The sequence below is a fragment of the Aedes aegypti genome, chromosome 2, assembly GCF_002204515.2.
Source record: "Aedes aegypti strain LVP_AGWG chromosome 2, AaegL5.0 Primary Assembly, whole genome shotgun sequence".
Taxonomy (NCBI): domain Eukaryota; kingdom Metazoa; phylum Arthropoda; class Insecta; order Diptera; family Culicidae; genus Aedes; species Aedes aegypti.
The window spans coordinates 248,831,521-248,845,252 of record NC_035108.1 but is presented as its reverse complement, the minus strand read 5'-3'; the positions used below and the strand labels follow the sequence as shown (position 1 = coordinate 248,845,252).

General features: G+C 35.7%; 1 protein-coding gene across 3 annotated transcripts in view; it reads right to left on the bottom strand.

Moving 5' to 3' along the window:
* LOC5569376 (dual oxidase maturation factor 1) overlaps window positions 1-13,732 on the bottom strand; it is a 413,009-nt gene that overhangs the window by 16,361 nt on the left and 382,916 nt on the right. For all 3 annotated transcript variants that reach the window (XM_021844771.1, XM_021844770.1, XM_001658400.2), the window contains one exon: window positions 10,688-10,887. In XM_021844771.1, the coding sequence (XP_021700463.1) occupies window positions 10,688-10,852 (165 nt within the window). In that variant the 5' untranslated portion in view covers window positions 10,853-10,887. The remainder of the gene's footprint in view (window positions 1-10,687; window positions 10,888-13,732) is intronic.

Here is a 13,732-nt window from a genome sequence, read left to right as displayed (position 1 = left end):
ATTTCATTGCTATTACGTTGCTAGGCTTATTTGTAATCTAAATGTGACTGTTCTTCTTCTTCTTCTTTCTGAGAGCTTACTATGCCAATGAGAGCTTACTATGCCAATGACCATTTTTGCATGTGTATATCGTGTGGCAGGTACGAAGATACTCTATGCCCTGGGAAGTCGAGAAAATTTCCAACCCGAAAAGATCCTCGACCGGTGGGATTCGCACCCACGACCCGCAGCTTGGTCTTGCTGAATAGCTGCGCGTTTACCGCTACGTCTATCTAGGTGACTGTTATGCGGTTATAAAAGCCAATGTGACAAAACAACTTGGTATTTTTTTCAAGTTTTCTAGAACAACCTCACATATTTCATTAAGTTGATCGAAAGTATGCATCATTTAATGACTCTTCACGGTATTAATTCCAATTTGTCAAAAATGTCGAATGTGACTGTTATGCGGTTACTGGCAGTGCAGGATCGACTAAAAAATCTTTAACATTGCTGAACCATTAATTTCACGTAGATGATCCATACTTTTTTGTGCAATATATCGGAAGAAACTAACACCACTAAAAAGAATTTTTTAGCCATAATAACCCAGAAGCACAATATTTTTTTTATTTTTATTAGTATTATTCCAACATTACATTTATTTCTTATATCTAGGTGTTCTGTGTTATTAGACAACACTATCATCCTAATTTGGTAAAACAAATTTAAGATTTTATTACCATTATGTTAACAACATATTACATTTCATTTGCCGTAGCAGTTAATATGATTTTTTACAGGTGAGTTAATTTCACCTGCTTATAAGAGAAAAAAAAACACGTTTTCATTTTACTTAACCAAACTTAACCTAAATATGTAACGCATTAATCGTGGCAATAGAAGATTGTAACGATTTTTGCCTGAAATTATTAATGATTTTATTTGACATTTGTTTCAATGTTTCAACATTGGATATTCTATCAGCGGTTTTCATATCGTGCTCCGCGGAGCACTTGGTGCTCCACCAAGCCTTGGCAGGTGCTCCACGGCAGTTTTGAAAATTTGTACTAATGCCTTGGAATCTTTTAAGTTTTTGCTTTGAAACCAAGCCATACCTAAAATTGTCAAGAGTATGAAAATAGATATTAAAACTACCAATCACATTGAAAATTTGAGCGACCCATCCATCGAATTTTCATTCAACAGTTCTCCAGATTTGTACTATTTGAAATTTAGTGGTGACTTTTTAATTCATCTCCACCTTATGATGTTTTTGAGGCCATAAATTGCATGACGCTGAAGGGGTGGGTGGGTGTACTCTAGGTGTTACAGCTCATACAAATTCAATTAAATAGACTTACAAAAAGCGGTGTAATTATAATCGAGATCTTCACTACGTGATACTAAATTAAAAATACATAACGTGTCTCATCAAATTTATAAATATTTCAGTGAAGAAAATAATAATTTCTCCCCAAAAACTCGTTCAATCGTTTGACATAAAACATAATTTGTAAAAAATCCTTATTAAAGCAATAAATTTGTTTTCAAGCCATAAACTCAGGAACATTTGACGAAAAACGAAAATAGTTGCATTTTGAAGGCTTATTGTCACAGGTTGAAACAAAAAAGCTATTAAATAATTCATTAATTAAATTTCTCAATTAAATTAAAAAAATATTTTTGGATGTATATGAATGATAATGAAAATTACGCTTGCACATAAAATTGAGGAAACTCACCGGGAACGCAAAAAAAACAGTGGAGACTAAACTGTCACTTTGTACGGCAGTTGTGCATAGCATCGAAGAACAGCCTATTTCATAGCAATTCAACGATTGCCGGGACAACTAACTATATAAAAGTTTGTTACTAGTTGGAAGTAAAAATTTATGAAAGATTGATCAACAAAAAACTTGCTTCGCGATTTTCGTAGGAATTGACCCTATAATTATCGGGTGTGTAAATAAAATCCGGATATCAAACGGAGTGTGGATGAAGAGCAGGTGCTCCGCGCGAAAATTTTATTTCAAAATGTGCTCCGCGAGCCTAAAAGGCAAAAACCCCTGTATGTAATTCATTGGTACTATACCAAGGAGGAAGCTTCAGAATCATTTTCAAAATTTTATTTTGAACTAGTGGTCCCGGCAAACTTCGTCTTGCCATCAAGTAGGCTGTTGAAAATGCCGTGAAACTTCTTATACAAAATGACATATTAGTTCTCTCCCGGTTTACCAAAATTTTCGAAAACTTTCCTAATTTTCTTCTTCACACGAACACGTCGGAACCCTTGGAGAAGAATAAAGTGAAAGAATTGTGCGATTCGGTTGCCCCGTTCTCAAGCCATTTCGTGACATACAAACACCATTCCATTTTTATTTATATAGATTCTCTGTAGAGCTTTCTTTCTGGTATTACAACAGCTAGTCCATATTGGTACAGCATACAACATGACTGGCCTGAAAATTTGTTTGAATATCAAAAGCTTATTCTTGAGACAAAGTTTTGATTTTCTTTTAATAAGGGGCTAGAGATATTTTACATATTTATTACATTTGGCTTGAATGCCCTCAATGTGATTTTTGAAAGTGAAATTCTTATCTAGCATACTTAACTTCATCTGACCAATTGATTGGAACCCATCTCATCGTGACAACATGTCTACTTGAAGGTTTAAAATAAAGAGCTTTTGGTTTATGTGGGAATATTATTAGTTGAGTTTTGGAAGCATTAGGAGAAATCTTCCATTTCTGCAAGTATGAAGAAAAAATATCTAAACTTTTTTGCAATCGACTCATATATGACACGCAGACTTCGTCCTTTGGCGGAAAGGCCTGTGTCATCCGCAAACAAAGATTTTTGACATCCCTGAGGTAACATAGGATAGTCAGATGTGAAAATATTGTATAATATTGGTCCCAAAATGCTGTCTTGAGGAACGCCAGCTCTTACAGGAAGTCTTTCAGATTTGGAGTTCTATTAATTAACCTGAAGTGTACGATTTGACAGATAACTTTGAATTATTCTAACAATGAATGTTGGAAAATTAAAGTTTTTTTCTAAATTTTACAATCAAGCCTTAATGCCAAACACTGTCGAATGCTTTTTCTATGTCTAGGAGAGCAAGATCAGTAGAATAGCCTTCATATTTGTTGGAACGGATCAAATTTGTTACACGTAAAAGTTGATGAGTGGTCGAATGTCCATGTCGGAATCCGATCCGAACTGTTCATTTGCAAAAATTGAAAATTCGTTGATGTGGACGGTGTCCGGCCATTTGGCCGAACGCCGTTTGGCCGAATGCCGTTTGGCCGAATGCCATTTGGCCGAAAGGGTCATTTGGCCGAAAGGGTCATTTGGCCGAATGCCGTTTGGCCGAATCATGAACAAAAAAATAAAAATTGCTACAACGCTGATGTGTAGGATTCATAAGTGTGACCCAATAACTGATAAGCTAATTAATTAGTTGATTTTTATGATGTGACGGGACGTCATGTTTAGTACTATATAAGAGCTTCAAGAGAATGATAACATCGACCCTTTTATTCAGGACGAAGTTGTGAACTCCACACTTCACGTTAAGACTCTGAGGTGATGATTGATTCGCCACTGAATTACCAATGGTGTAATAAGGTTTCAAGTGCTTTTAATGATTTCATCAGAAATTTTTCCTTCTTTTAAACATAGGCTATTCTTTCTAGTTATACTGGTTCTATTACTATCGGCAATGATTGACCTTATATTTTAATTGGGAATTTTTCCTTCTTTAAATCATCGGCAGTTCTTTGTTGTTGTACTGGTGAATTAAATTATTATATGCATTGCACTTGTTTTAATTTTCATAAGAGATTTATCCTTCTTTTGTTCATAGGCTGTTCTTTCAAGAGGGAAATATTTTTCATAATTAATTTAATTAAAGCTTAAAATACGTTCTTTCAAAACATATTTTTTAGCTCAAGGGTTAACTTACACACTCCGAAAAAATCATACGATTTTACGTCTTTTGGATGCACATAAAAGAAGCGAGCCAAATGACGTGAATTTATGTCTCATTTTAAATACGATGGTGTCTGATTTGGGAAATGTCAATCAAAGCGGCATCGTTTTCATGTCCTTCATCATGTAAAATTACATTTTTCTTTCAATACATCTCTCAGAACCCATTTTTACGTCATTTCATCACTTACATAATATGCCATTCAATCATAATGTGAATTACGTCCGGAGTGATTTTCATTATTTTAAAGAGTGTAGATGAGATGTCATTCTCCTCCAAGATTAAAATTACAACTTGGGAACTGAACACTGCACCGTTTCTTGAATATAGCAATAAACGACTCGGTGAACACTTACGTCAAAGAAGTACACTGTTTATCCGTTGTGAAAAGAAGAAGCCAAGACTTGTTGATGTCAGAACTAGGACATATATTACTTAGTACGATTCGAGGGATCGAAGCAAGCCGATCCAGCAGAAGGACGAATAAATTTTAAACTGTTTCAGTTACTGTCAAAAGTTAACTACAAACGCGATGCCAAAACATCTGCTGGTAGCTATTACCACTAGCAAGGAATACAAGATTTTTTTCAAAGTGGTACACATGGTGAGAATTTTGTTACGGTATGATCCTGATTACCACAGCAGAAAAGTGAACAGAGTTTCACCAGATGTCGATGTTAAGACATCGAGGATTAAGAGCAACGATGCCTAGTCAGATAACTCAGAAATGATGGATGATAACGTCAGATAGCGATCTTAGTCGTCCTCGAAACACTCGGCCGCATTTTAGCAATTTAATATATAAAAATTCAAATAAAAACTTAAATTTGAATGAGCTGAAACATGTATGGTGGGGAGAAAAACTTATTTTGACGTCTTGTAGACAGATTTTGATAATTAAATGGCAAGGTCCTTCAGAATTATCTCTTCTGGTTTTACTTTTTTTCGCCTACACCGCAAAAGCAAATTTGATTCACCGCACCCATTACTTGAACAGGAGCCATTTCCTCAACTCACCGGAAATTCTTTTCAGACTAATACCTGGTCAGTACGTTCATTGTTTTTTGGATTTTAAAACACAACCAACCTGCCCCCTGTCTGTCTCGTATGTTCGAATACCTATTATACTTACACTTTCGTAGGCTCAACTTCATCTGAATGATGAACGCAATCCACTATATCTTTAATCCTCTTTCGAAAAAGCAATAGCAGAAGTAGAGCAAGTCCTAAACGGGAGCTTTGCAATTAGAAAATTTGTTTTCACATAAATAACAAGGCACCGTCAAATAGTGAACTCGTGCATTGATCCATACGTGAGGATAATTTAAGAGTTATGATTGGTGCATGTAAATATTTGACAACCACAATCAATAGCAAAACTCCATGCACACCTGATAATATTTCTAATATCTGTATTAAGGTGATTATAGAACGAAGCCAAACTTTGAATTTTCAAGTGCACAAGACTGGAGAATCTTACAACAGATCGCGTTGAAAACCAATTAAATTGCTTGCTTGCTGGTGGTGACCAATGGGATAAATTTTCAAAGCGGAGCGCTGTCTGGTTCTCAAGTCTTTTGCTCTTGAAAATTTGAGGTGTGGCTTCGTTCTATAATCAATTTATTAATATATTTTAATATTTTTATACCAGACCAAGTGTCCTACCGCTTGGTGTGCGCTTTCAAATTGCATAGCAAGTTTTTGAGCTTTTCCGCAATTAGTTAGTAATAATTTGTTTACGTCTATCAATGCCGGTATTGGCTTCTGAGATTTTTTTTCAAAATTTTAGATAATTCCCAAAAGGTTCCAATTGAAAAACCTTATTTTCAAAATTTTTGTTTCTTAATTAGCTTAGCTTAGCTTTTTTTTTTGTTGGGGGTTGAAACTACTGCGTCCATTATTTAGAACTATTGTAGTATAGCTTAGCTTAGACTGACTACACATATCAATGGTTGCTATTCCGTGATTGACCGAAGTCAGTGAAAATGCACAAAGAATCAACTAGAAGATCGGCTGGGATTGGCCATAATCTTCTTCAGTGTGCATAATTCAGTGCCTCTATTTATACATGGTCAATAACGGCGCCGGCCACGTCCTTGCAGTCAGGTGGGATTGGGGGAAGGAATGTCAGTGTGTAACTTTTGCTATTAGGAGACCGTGTTTGCCTCTGCATCTCCACAAAGGTTACTGGGAAGGATGTTTGTTAATGGGGAGGATCGTTAGGTCACAGGATTCACTTTGATAAGCGATTAGACCATGATAAATAATTATTTGTGAGCTATAAATATGCTTATATGTAAATATAATATTTTCATTTGGTATGAACAATATCTATGTAGAGAAAAATTATGCCGACACTTGAGGTGACGAACCATTCAAAGTTTGTTAAATAAAGTGATCCTTTCGCAAGTCTACACTCGTAGTGTCGAACCATTCAAAATTTTTTTTTAATTACAAAAATAAAAGTAAAAGGAAAAAGGTGTTTTGAGAAAAAAAAATTGGACGTAAATAATTTATGAATCAGAGTTTATGTCGACACTCACAGTGACGAACCTTTCATAGTTTGTTGAAAAATCATATTTACGTCTCACCGTTGTAACGATTAAAGGTGCAATCATACATATTTGATCGTGCCCTCATCGCCGGCCCCCGCAGGAGCAAGCGTCAAGGTCGAAGGATCAAACACAACTTAATGATCACCGAGATCGAGACAAAGAGCATTAATTTGATCTTTCAAAATTTTTGTTTCTTAATTGTGAAAAACGTTTTTTGATTTCTTTCTACAAATCCTGCCATATAATTTTCATAGCAGGATCGCGAGTGCGTTGAAATTGCCTTCTCCTGGAATTTGTTAAAGTTTCAAGAGCATTGTCAATATCAAGTTTTGTTTGTAAAGAAATGTTAACAACAAGATTAGAGTCAATACATGTTTTATTTCCAGTTGGCTCGAAAATAATTGAAAGTGGATCAAAATTAAAAATCAGCATGAGTAACTAATTGGCTACAAAGATGACTAGAGTCGGTTAAGACCAAATCAATCGTAGATGGATTTCTAGAAGAGTAAAAACATGTAGGACTATCAGGGTATTGAATTGAGAAGTATCCTGAAGAGCACTCATCAAATAAAATTCTGTCGTTGGAATTACTTTGTGAATTATTCCATGACCGATGTTTGGCATTAAAGTCACCAATGATAAAAAATTGACTTAGTGCGAGTCAATTTTCGCAAATCAGTTTGGTGCAAATTAACTTGCTGTCCAGAGCATTGAAAAGGCAAATAGGCAGCTATGAAAGTATATTTACCAAGCTGTGTTTCAACTGAAACACCTAAAGTTTCAAAAACTTTAGTTTCAAATGACGAAATCAACTGTTTTGTTTTATACGCCTATGAATGATGATTGCAACTCCCCCACATGCCCCATCAAGTCTATCATTACGATAAACAGAAAAGTTAGGGTCTTTTTTAGTTTTGATCCATGATTTAAATATGTTTCAGTAAAAACTGCTATATGTACGTTATTAGCTGTAAGAAGCTATTCAGTTTGACCATGCTGAGGGTCGTGGGTTCGAATCCCGCTGGTCGAGGATCTTTTCGTAAAGGAAATTTTCTCGATTCCCAGGGCATAGAGTATCTTCGTACCTGCCATACGATATACACATGCAAAAATGGTCATTCGGCAGAGAAAGCTCTCAGTTAATAACTGTGGAAGTGCTCATAAGAACACTAATCTGAGAAGCAGGCTTTATCCCAGTTGGGACGTAACGCCAAAAAGAAGAAAGAAGAAGAAGCTGTAAGAAGCATTCCAATTTAAAATATTTAAATTATTATTTGGATCCATTAGAAAAACGTAATCCAATAACAATTTGATTAGTAAATTTTACACTGACTTGGACTGCTTCAGTCATAGTGGTGGCTTTGAACATTGCATCAATCATTAGATTCAATTGTTCAATTAGAAAATTAAAATCAGAGGCAGACATACCACTTGAAGTGGGTACATTATTTGATGATTTTCCGTAAGAATTTTTAGGTAGACGAAGAGGCGTAGTACACAGCCAATTCGGATTACCGACCCCAGTAAAATTTTACTGGGTTTTGGAACTACGGATTTTTCGGTAATTTTTACTATTACCGAAAGAACCCAGTAAACCAAAATATGTTTTGATTGATGGAAATTACTGACTTAGTCAGTAAAATTGTAGAGCGTTTTTTACTGGCTTTCTAGCTTTCCATGCTTCACGCTTTGCTCCTCCGGATTCTGATTTTTTTTAAACAATGCGAACAAAAACCCAATCGACATGGACATGCCCCTTATTAAGTATTTTCGTGCGAATAAACATGTACGGTATGCTCGTAGATGAGATACTCTCAGTGGAAGTAAGCGAAAAATGTGTGACAAAATCATTATTATTTGGTTGGTTTGTATACAAGAGGCAAACTCAATGGTGCAGATGAATTTACCTCTTGTATGGAAACCAACCGAATTTACCAACGTAAGCAGTAAAAATCGTGCTGAACCTTTTTGGTTGCTTAAAATAGTTGCGTTTGTCACAAAATTTCGACTACTTACCACGAGAAAGCGCAAAATAGGAGCAAGAATAGTTTAGTTGCCGTGGACGTGTCTCCTGGCGCCGGATGATTATACAGCAGGAGATTCTCACTTGACACATTTCCGCATGCGCATCAGTTTGGTTTGATTTGATTTTTGATTTGGAAATGATTTTTCTAAAGCTTTAATATTATTATGATTTTTTTTCGTTAAAGTGAATTAAATAATATTTTCGAGAAAGCCCTTTCCGAACAATGCCATATTGGGTTCTTTTTTCATAATGATTACTTGGACTGGAGAAAATCCAAATAAATCATTTATTCGATTTTTGATCTCTTCAGGTGACTTATAGTCAATTGAGAGACCAAGACGACTTTGAACAAACGTTCAGTTTTGTGGTCATAAGTATAAAATTCTTCAAGATGTTTGAGAAGAAGTTCGCGATCTTTAAGAGTTTCCGGCAAAACGCGACAGTCTCCTTTCCTTGCGATTTGGAATGAAACCTTGATTCCCCTAATGGAGTTCAAGATCGTCTGCCTAAATCCCCCAAATTTGGAAACAACTGTCCACGATAGGCGGCACTCTTTGCATCCTCACTTGCATCAAAGAGCCTGGGCTAGAGACTGCTTCGATTTGGTGTTCGGAAAATTTGTCTAGAGCATCGAACTGATTGCTCATTTCAATGCAATTATCAACATTATCCATTTCACCCTTGGAAGAAAGTTCGCATTCCTGAGAAGCGTCCTTTCTTCCATTCTTGCCACGTTTAGTGATAGTTTTAAATCCCACTTTTTTGGAAGGAAGTTGTGAATTCAGAGATTCACCCTTCTTTTTGCTTGTAGTTGCAACCATGTTTAGTGAATACACGAAAGAAGACGAGACCTCCTAATAGGTTTTTATTCCAAGATTACCAACGAAAAATCGAAGGTACGGGTACAAACAAGGATCGTAAAGGGATCAAAAGTAGAAAAAATAGTACTAAAATGTACTGTTTTAGTAGCACTGAAAAGTAACGTTTTTAATTTTAACACTGAAAAGTACTGGTTTTTAGCACTGAAAAGTACTGTTTTATTGTTTTAGGTAGTTTAAAAAAAAACTTCCAAAAGCAGAGAGAACTCGTGTACGCACAGGACGAAGGCACGATGCGCACTGTTAACTGTGGAAGTGCTCATAAGAACACTAAGCTGAATAGCCGGCTTTGTCCCAGTGGGGACGTTAAGGTGAAAATGAATCGAAGCCAAACCTCAAATTTTCAAGAGCACAAATCTGGAAAACCAAAAACCCGTTTGAGCTGATAACTTCATCGATTGGTCACCACCAGCTAGTGACCAATCGATAAAGTTTTCAGTTCAAACGGATGTTTGGTTCTCCAGATTTGTGCTCTTGAAAACTTGAGGTTTTGCTTAGATTCATCTTACCTTAATGCCAAGAAGAAGATGTTGTGACATATGTCAAGCGTGTGCTGGAATAAGGGCGTAAGTAACATGATCAATTTCTCTTCATCGATCTACTCGTCTGTAAATAAAAGTGACAAGATGCAAGTTTGTCAGCATTTTTCACCTCAAGACGCAATATTGCATCGCTGCCAATAGGTTTGTAGTGAAAAAATGCTAACAAACTTGCATCTTGTCATTTTTATTCACATCGAAAGGATCGATGAAGAGAAACCGATCATGCGACTCACGTCCTTATTAAACGTTGTTCATGACCCTTCAAGAGATGATTAGCTACGCTTGTAGATCTGAAGACCTGTACTTAAAGGATGTTTAGAACAACCTTCAAATTTCTCTTGAACTCCATGGTACAGCCATGGTATCCCAGTTTGTAAAATTATGTAAGGTCACTCGTTAAGCTTGTAGATCTGATGACCTGTACTCTAAGTAATAGGATATCATATTGACAAATGATCCTACAATAAATAAAAAAAAACAGTTTTTTATTGGTAAAGAACGTCCAAGCTCATAACATTTGTAGAAGTGTTCATAGTATTTATTCTAAATCCAAACTTCCATCTAACAACTTTTATCAAAGAACACTGTATTAAATACGCTAAGCTCAAAGAGGTTCATAGTTTAACTATCGTTGCGTTGGTAATGAAGATGCAACTAATAAAAGTCCATGTTATGCAATTCGATGGGTGGTTTGACGCTTCGCTTACCTGCTTTCGAACACCGGGAAAGATGACCAGAAAAGCCAGATAGATAGTGGCAAACAAGACGCATACGGCCACGATCGACACATCGCCGGTTACTGGCGTTCGGTTGGAAAACGAGTACAGAGTGGGAGCCCCATCGTCTCGAAATGCATCGAACCAACCCTTCATTGTGAGGAAAGGTCGGTTTCAGCAATGGTGGGAACCTGCGGATGGAAGAGATAGAGAATAGAAAATGTGTTATTGTACCGATGGTTACTAACTACTACTAACCTAAAAGGCGAATGGTAGGAAAAGGTAAAAATGTTAACAATAACGTGGAACGCATTTAAAGTATAATTGTGCTTTAACAAACTAAATAGTCTTGCAATGTTATATATAGTCTAAAGTGTGGTTGGTAGAATAAAACTTCAGATTTAGGCGTTCGTGACTCCACCAATCATGACTAAAATTATTTAGAATTAAACTTTTTTAGATCAATAAAAAACTTTTTTAAATCACATCAGAAGATTTGAGAAAATTGTCGGTAATTCCCAAACATCAAAAATATTAAATGTGATTCGAAACAATAATAGGCGGAAGTCTGCAAAAAAAAAAAAATGAAACAAAATACAGTACTGACCCGATTTCGTCAGCCCCCGATTTTGTCAGCTTTGTGACCCGATTTTGTCAGCCTATTTTGAATATTAAAAAAAAAAATCTTCGTCATTTTTTTACCACGTTTACATTAATACTGGTGATGGTGTTCGCTGTCATGCACGCATGGCGTAGCTAGAAGGGACAATGGTAATGCCTCCACAGACAAACAGACGTAACACTCTAATTATTTTCATCGTACAGCAGAATAGCACCCAATTTTAATATTTGGTAGTTTGCCGACGGACCACTTGTGAGGCTCGCCTCACTTTTGTTCGAGTTTGATGTTTGCTCACTACCGCCACCTAGGTCACGGTTGGCCAAATGAAGTATTTTTAGTATTGGGCGTAAATGTTCATGTGACTATGTTTTGCATTGATAATTGTTCTAGCAGTAACGTCTGTTTGTCTGTTATGCCTCCTTCCCTCTATACGATAGAACAATCTCACTAATCTTGTGTTTGAATTCTTGAAAAAATTGTCTCAAGTTCTCGTATTTAATACAATAATTGCGTAATGATAGATTATAAAACTAATTGTCAGAAATTGTTCGAAGGTTTTATCAACAGCCCGCAATGGAGATATGAACAGCCGATTAGTCGACAGCGAATTTCATAAGATTTCGAGTACTAGTAAATCGTGCTTCGTTACTTAGTAACCTGACAATTATTGGTTAAAATTGAATTAAAACCAATTTTTACACAGCCAAGTTCATGAAACAGAAGCTAAGTGGTAGTTCATTCATGAAGTCCTCCAAGACTTCTCTCAATACTAATTCAAAGATATTCTATGGAATCCTAATGAAACTTTTTTTTCAAAAATATTCGGGTAAAACTAATAATTTTATATTTTTTTTTCAGCCACATACTGGGTACCCAGTGTGTTTCTGGAACAATTTATAAAATAATTACTTTGAAGAGATTTTTAAAAATATTCGTTTAAGATTTAATTTCTTCATGCGTTCCCTCTTGAACTCGTCCAGAAAGTACACCCAAAATTCCTATAAAGTAATTTTTTTTAAGAAATGGCTCTAGGAATGACTCAATTACTTCAACTCCTTGTTATACTCCATTCGGGTTTCTTCAGTAATAATCTCTAAATATTCCTTTAAAACTTGATTCTTTATGTTTTTTTTTGGGATTCTGCGTGAATAACTCCATTATAACTGCCTTAAATACAGTCATCTCTCCCTTACTCGATATTGAAGGGACCATCGAGTTAGAGAAGTATCGAGTTAAGAACACAAATGCAGTGCAACTGCGTTCCAAGGGACATGAGTTAGCCATGAAAACCAACTTTTATTATGGTTCTCTAACTCGATATCGAGATACGGAATATCGAGTAAGGAGCGTTAACTGTAACTTCATGAATAACTGCCTTGAAAACTCCACCTAGGACTCATTAAAAAATCTTTTGATAATTTCAAAATTCCTCTCCAATATGTGTTGAAGATTTCTTCAGAAATTGCTCTTATTTCACAACTGATTTTTTGAAAAATTTCTATGATTATTGAAGAAATCTTACAAGAATCATCTCACGAGATTTTCAAGGAACACAAGGAATTTCACTAAGATCATATTTAAGCATCTAATCATCCCATAGGCATAAGAATAATTTCAGATATTTATTCACGACTTCATCGAATGTCATTAGAAATACGGAAACTAAAGAAAGTATCTAAAACTATTACTTTTTGGTTTTCACAAACTTTATATAGAAATCTCCAGTTGAATCATTCTATGATTTATACTTAAAGGAATTCCTAGAAGAGCTTCGAGGCAATTACTGATACCATTTTGAGAAAAAAAAAGGAATTTTCATATATTTTTATGTATTTCGGTATCCTAAGAGAGATGTTTAGATAATTCAACGGTCATGTAAAACTAGGATTCGGGTTGATTCTTGTTGTCTTTCTGGCTAGAGCGAAATTGACGATAAAAAAAACTACACTATACACAGAGAACACCACGAATCGAAACTCCAGATTTTTGTTCTAAAATTACTTTTCTAGACGTTACTCAAGACGCGTTTAGGACCTTACTCTGCTTACTGTGAAATAGTAGGCTGGATATCCTGCATAGTTTTATGATTCATGCAAAAACGGTGCAGAGGCTGTGTATAAACATCGTTTCGGCACGAAATTTGAGAATAAAATTTTGAGCGCCGCTGTCCCTTTGATAAACAAAAAACATGGCTACGCCCATGTTCATCACCCCCTTAAAAGTCTATGTAGGTTGTAAACGCGGTTCATAAGTAAAAATTAACACGTAAAAGTTTTAAAAATAGAAACAAAATATATGACCCGATTTTGTCAGTTTCCCCATTTTGTCAGCCTAAAATTCATCAAGGGGCTGACAAAATCAAGTCCCTACTGTATTCTACTACAACGGCTACAACAACAAGGCTACAACGCTAA